This window comes from Coenobita brevimanus, chromosome 29 (genome assembly GCF_032717465.1).
Source record: "Coenobita brevimanus isolate Jiangsu-jjx chromosome 29, ASM3271746v2, whole genome shotgun sequence".
NCBI classification, from domain to species: domain Eukaryota; kingdom Metazoa; phylum Arthropoda; class Malacostraca; order Decapoda; family Coenobitidae; genus Coenobita; species Coenobita brevimanus.
The window spans coordinates 13,093,863-13,099,428 of NC_136982.1; the positions used below are offsets into that span (position 1 = coordinate 13,093,863).

The window sequence follows — 5,566 nt, forward strand, 5'->3', positions numbered from 1 at the left end:
ATGCGAGAGGGATGTCTGTTGGGCAAGGAAGAGTGGCTGTGCGTGACAGAAATAAATGGAGAGAAATTGTGAATGAATAAGTGATGATGCAGCCCTGAGGGGATATTCTCCCGCATTTGGTCTGATCAGCTAGTCAGGTCAGGTGCAGGTAAGGGGATGGGTCTGTTATGATGTGGCAGGGGTAAACCAGTTCTGCTGTTGGGCCCTGCTGCGGATGTCACTGATTGCATTGCGCAGTTGACCCTTGTGCAGAGTGGTGCGGTGAGGATCTGTCCGTTCTCCCCTTTGGGGCTAAGATGCTAATGAATGTGTTTGAATGGATGAGTAAATGGGGAGTGTGTCGTCCTGTCTCGGCTACCTCCCTTTCTTTGGGGGAAGCAGCCTGGGTATATAGATAGAGATAGATAGATCAAGGAACTGTTTAGTTTTCCCATAGAATATGATAATGACATGGAATGAATATTTTGAATTTCTTCTGAAATACTTTGAACAACTGAAGCTGGTAATAAATGTTTTGATTGCAGTTTCAGATAGAAAAGAGCCACATTTTTCTCAAACAATTTCTTTTCTTCGGCAGTCATATTTTCCTGACTGCCATTTTCATTTAAGTCACTATCAGGAATTTCATTTTGTAGTGCATTGGTATCATCAGAATGTTGTGTTTGAGAACTACATGGTCTACACTCCGCAGCCTCTGATGTTTCAGTACTACCAGTACTGGTACCAGTATCTAAATTATGATCCCTATGATATCTACTAATGTGAGAGGAAAAAGAGGACTTTACATTAAATGATTTTGAACACTGCTCAAATGGGCATTTTACAGCTACTTCATCTTTAATATGCTGCTTTAAATGTTTAATAAATTCTTGATATCCCTTGCATATTTGCTGACATAATGGTATTTCACATTTCCACCTTTTATTATCTGAAATTATTAATTAATGAATATCATGACCTTTACACTGATGATTTCTGTACATTTGTGCCTTTAAGCCTGTGTAGGAGTAAAATTTTCTCAGACATTTTCGGACTGGGCACTTAAAAGCCACCTTGTACTCACTAGAATGTAACATACAATGATTGGCATAATGTTTCACTGATCTTGAGACGTGACTGCATAAGGGGCAAGAAAATTCAGAATCCATTTTCATTTAAATGTTAATATTTAAGATCAATTCATCCTACAAATGTGGTAGTTGGTGTTGGGAAGGCCTAAGCCAAATATCTCTTCAACTATTCACTTCTACTGGCCTTTTCAAGCATCAGTCACTGCCTACATATTACTCATTGCATATTAAATAGGCACAATTAACCTTAATGCTACAAAATAGGGACAATGATAAAGCCGTGAGTGTTGGGAAAGCAGGTGAAAGTCTTCTTCTTCTTCTTCTTGTGGGTTTAAGGGCCACAGCCAGTACAATGGCCCAATGCCCTGCCAATGCAAACTGCTTAGGGCCTCACATTATATGCGGGAGAGCTGTCTAGATTTTTGGATAAAGTCAGACATGCACCTCATAACCCATTCTCGTAACCGAGGGTCCCTGATACCGCCTCCCAGGAGTGTGTGGAGAGACAAACTGAGAACTCCCAGAGATGCCAAACGTTCCCGCAAAAGGGTGCGAAGCGAGTGGAACCTAGGACACCGTAACATGAAATGTTCTATGGTTTCTTCAACCTGAGGACACCACTGGCACCATGGATGCTCTATCATACCCAAATGGTACAGGTGGCTTGGAAGGCCTGTGTGGCCCAACCGTAACCTGGTGATGGCTACATCAATGTCTCTGCAGGGATGGCGTACCCAAGGGTGTTCAAAGGAGTCAGAGCAAAAACGCCCCAAGTGGGAGGCAGGTAGGGTGGTTGCTAGGTGCGCATTCCAGTGTGATATGCAGGCGCTGCGTGTAAGTTTAGGGAATGTGGCACTATCTGGCATCACATGGACCAGTGTACTGTATGGCAGTGCTCGCTTTGCTGCTACATCTACTATTTCGTTGCCACGGATGCCCACATGTGAGGGAATCCACCGAAGGTGGAGGTACCAGGGAGGAGTAACGAGGAAAAGGAGGTGTTCCATAATAGCATGGACAGTCTTGACATGAGTCACTGGGCGATCCGAGAGAAGGAGGGTAAGTGCAGACTGTGAGTCGGTGTATAAGACTACCGATTGAGGCTGGAAGAAAGTCCGGATAAATTCAAGGGCCTGGAGGATGGCTATGAGTTCTGCGGTTAGGACATCGTACCGCCCGTGAACGACCAAGTTTGGCATATGGAAAGATCTTCAAAATAAGCCGCTGAGGCGAAAGAAGATGGAGGGGAGTGAGACCCATCCGTGTAAATTCTCAGGAAGTCCTTATAAACTGAGGACTCCAAGCTGTAAAAGATCTGCTGTGCCAAGACTGCATCTGTCGACTTCGAGAATGGTACTGGGAAGTAGGAGGAGACATATGGAGACAAATCCTTCCAAGGGGGCACTGGGGAGAGAGGGGCCACTGGGGCAGGCCTGGGCAGATCGAGAGACAGGGTGTGGCAGGCTCGGATGCTGTGGATAATGTACGTTACCTCACTCGCGGCCAAGTTGGGAGCTGACGAAGGACTGTGGAGAGGTGATAAAGGGAGGAGACCGGATGGCTGGAGGGAAGGGCCGAAATACGGTGAAGCAGCCGACAGTCCAGTTCCATGCGGTAGACGGAAAGGGGCATCACCCTTGACTCTGCATGAAGCGAAATAATTGGGGTGGACTTGAAGGCACCTAGGGCAATGCGAAGTGCCGTGTTCTGGACAACATCCAACTTCTTTAGGTGGGTCCGGGCAGCTGATCCATAAAGGGTGGTGCCGTAAGTGATCTTACTGCGGATGAAGGCCAGATATAGTCTGAGAAGAGTGTTTCGATCAGCACCCCAGCGAGGTCCTGTGACACACTTCATGATGTCCAGGCGCCTAAGGCATGCCGATTGAAGATGGTCAATATGGGGGGCCCAGGTGAGACGGGGACTGTCCAAATGGAGGCCCAGAAACTTGTGCCGAGTCCGGAGGGTGAGAGGTTCTCCAGCTAGCTGAATCGACGGCATGGAGGGGAGCCTCCTTTGGCCAAAGTACATAAGAGCACTCTTGGGTGCATTGACTGTTAGCCCCCAATCTGCAGCCCAAGTGGCAAAGGCATCCACAGCCTGTTGGAGGCGATGTTGGGCCTCCTATAGGGAGGCAGCACTGCAGAGGATTGAGACATCATTTGCATAGACTAAGGTGGATACTCCAGGAGGATGAGGGAGGTCATACATCAGGACATTGAAAAGTAAGGGACTGAGGCATGATCCCCGTGGCACTCCTTGCCTGACTGGGGTAGGGGAAGAGTATGTACCCCCAAGGGAAACACGAAAGGATCGCTCCTCCAAAAAACCTTGCGCCCAGGCCAGTGCAGAGCCTGTGATGCCAAGACGGCACAACTTGTACAGTATCCCATCATGGGAGGCAGAATCAAAAGCCCCCTGGAGATCCACGAAGGCAGCCAGGAGGATCTTCTTATGACAGGATGCCTGGTGGACATGATGGTCAAACTGGAGGAAGATGTCAGATGTCCCTCTCCCTGGGCGGAATCCACATTGTACATCAGACATGCGGCTATTGTGCTCCAGCCACCAGGAGAACCGACGGCACACCATCCTCTCAAGCACCTTCCCGATATTGGAGAGCAATACAATTGGTCTGTAAGAAGCCGGAGAAGAGGGGTCCCTCCCCGACTTGGGGAAGGGCAGGAGGTGGGAGGTTTTCCAGTGAGATGGGAATATCCCTGATGCCCAGCTGTTATTAAAGATGTCTAAGAGTGCCATTTGAAGGCGGACAGGGAGATGAATCAGAAATTCATCAGGTACTAAATCTGGCCCACGTGCCTTCTTTGGTAGTAGGGTCCGCAGAGCAGAGGAGAGCTCTGCCTGGGTAAAAGGAGAGGCTAAGCCTGCTGGGGGGGAGGAGGAGATGCCTGCCTGAGTGACCCTGAGTAGGTGTTGAAGATTTGGAAGTGGAGCTGGGGAGCCAAGTCTAGCTCCAAAGAAGGCAGCCAGTAAGGTAGCCTTGTCTTGGAGGCCTACCAGAAGATTACCCTCCTTTACCAGAGGATACGAAAGGGTGGTAGGGTGACACTTCATTGCCCGAATAAAGGACCAGGTCCGGGATGGTGAGCTTGAGAATGACAGGGTTGAGCAGAAAGCAGACCAGGCAGCACGGCGAGCTCGAGTGAGAGTCCGCTTGCATTTTGCATCCCTACGGCGGTGAGTGTCTCGGTGGCTAGGGCAGGGACATCTCCGCCAGACGTTCCAGGAAGACCTCCTAGCCCGGACAACCCTGGTGCAGTCCTCTGTCCACCAAGGAACCGTGGCAGTGCCTCGGGGATGTGTTGAGGACCTGCGGAAGGTCGCCTTACCTGCTGCGATCACAGAGGACGTAAAGTCCATCACGCGATCATGTGTAGGTCCTCCAGGCAGAGGCCCAGTGTTATCAAGGGTCACCATAAAGGAGGACCAGGACCCTCGTGTGAGGATCCAACGTGGATGAGGTGGAGCAGAGCAGGGTGGGGAGAGATTGGGGACATCTAGGATAACTGGAAGGTGGTCAGACCCCAAATATGGGCCAGCCCAGATGGTTGAGCCTCCAAAAACAGGATCCCCCAAATATAGATCAAGTGTGGAGGGTAGGCTGTAGCCCTAGTGGGGTGAGCAGGGTGAAGCGATCACTTTCTAGCAGAAACTGGAAGAGGGAAGTTCCTGACCTATTTCCAGAACCTCGGGTCAGGAAAGGATCCCAATGGGGGTGTCTGGCGTTAAAATCACCCAAGAGGAGGCAGGGTGAAGGGAGCTGGTCTTGATAGGCCTGGAATTCTTCCAGGCCTATGTCCTTGCATGGGCTGTAGCAAACCGCCACAGTGATCCATCCCTGCACAAGGGATAGGCGGACCACAAGAACGTCCAACACCCCTCGAGGGGGGCGGGTCAATGGCAGAACCGAGCTAGGCACATCCTCCCTGACTGCGACAGCTAGACCTCCTCCGACACCCTGACGATTAGCTCGGTATACAGTAAAACCCCTGAGCGATAGATGGAGATGTGGAGCTAACCAAGTCTCACATAGACCAATAACATCTGGAACGAGGTCTGCTACTGTGTGTTTGAAATTGGATGTTTTCCGAGGGAGCGATCTGGCATTCCAGAGGAAGAATCTACGTAGAGGTAAAGGAGCCATCACTGAGGGGAGAGTAGAGAGAGAAACTGGGGCAGGAGGCTGACACATATGTCTATAAAGGACTGTCCATTTTTGTACATGGACAGGGCTGTAAGCAGAAGGTCCACAAAGGACCCTGTAGAAAGGGCACCTGTGGGGTTGGCATAAGGGGAAGCGTGGGAGGTTGCCCTTGGTACAGGCTGACGTGGAGGGGCAGAAGATTCACCAGGTGTGGAGCCCGTCTCAGGAGATCTGGGGGAGGTGGCGTAAGATATGTTTGGATCTGAGGCGGGAGTTGTGGCCATTAAAGGAGTGGAACTGGCTGACATTACACCAGGCTGGGTGGAAGGAG

General features: G+C 50.2%; 1 protein-coding gene across 1 annotated transcript; it reads right to left on the reverse strand.

The window, feature by feature from the left end:
• Positions 1 to 1,465: 1,465 nt before the first annotated feature.
• LOC145394973 (uncharacterized) lies at positions 1,466 to 2,269 on the reverse strand. Its single transcript, XM_080268723.1, has one exon. It carries the CDS (start codon positions 2,267 to 2,269, stop codon positions 1,466 to 1,468), a length of 804 nt encoding a protein of 267 aa, XP_080124849.1.
• Between the last annotated feature and the right edge of the window lie 3,297 nt (positions 2,270 to 5,566).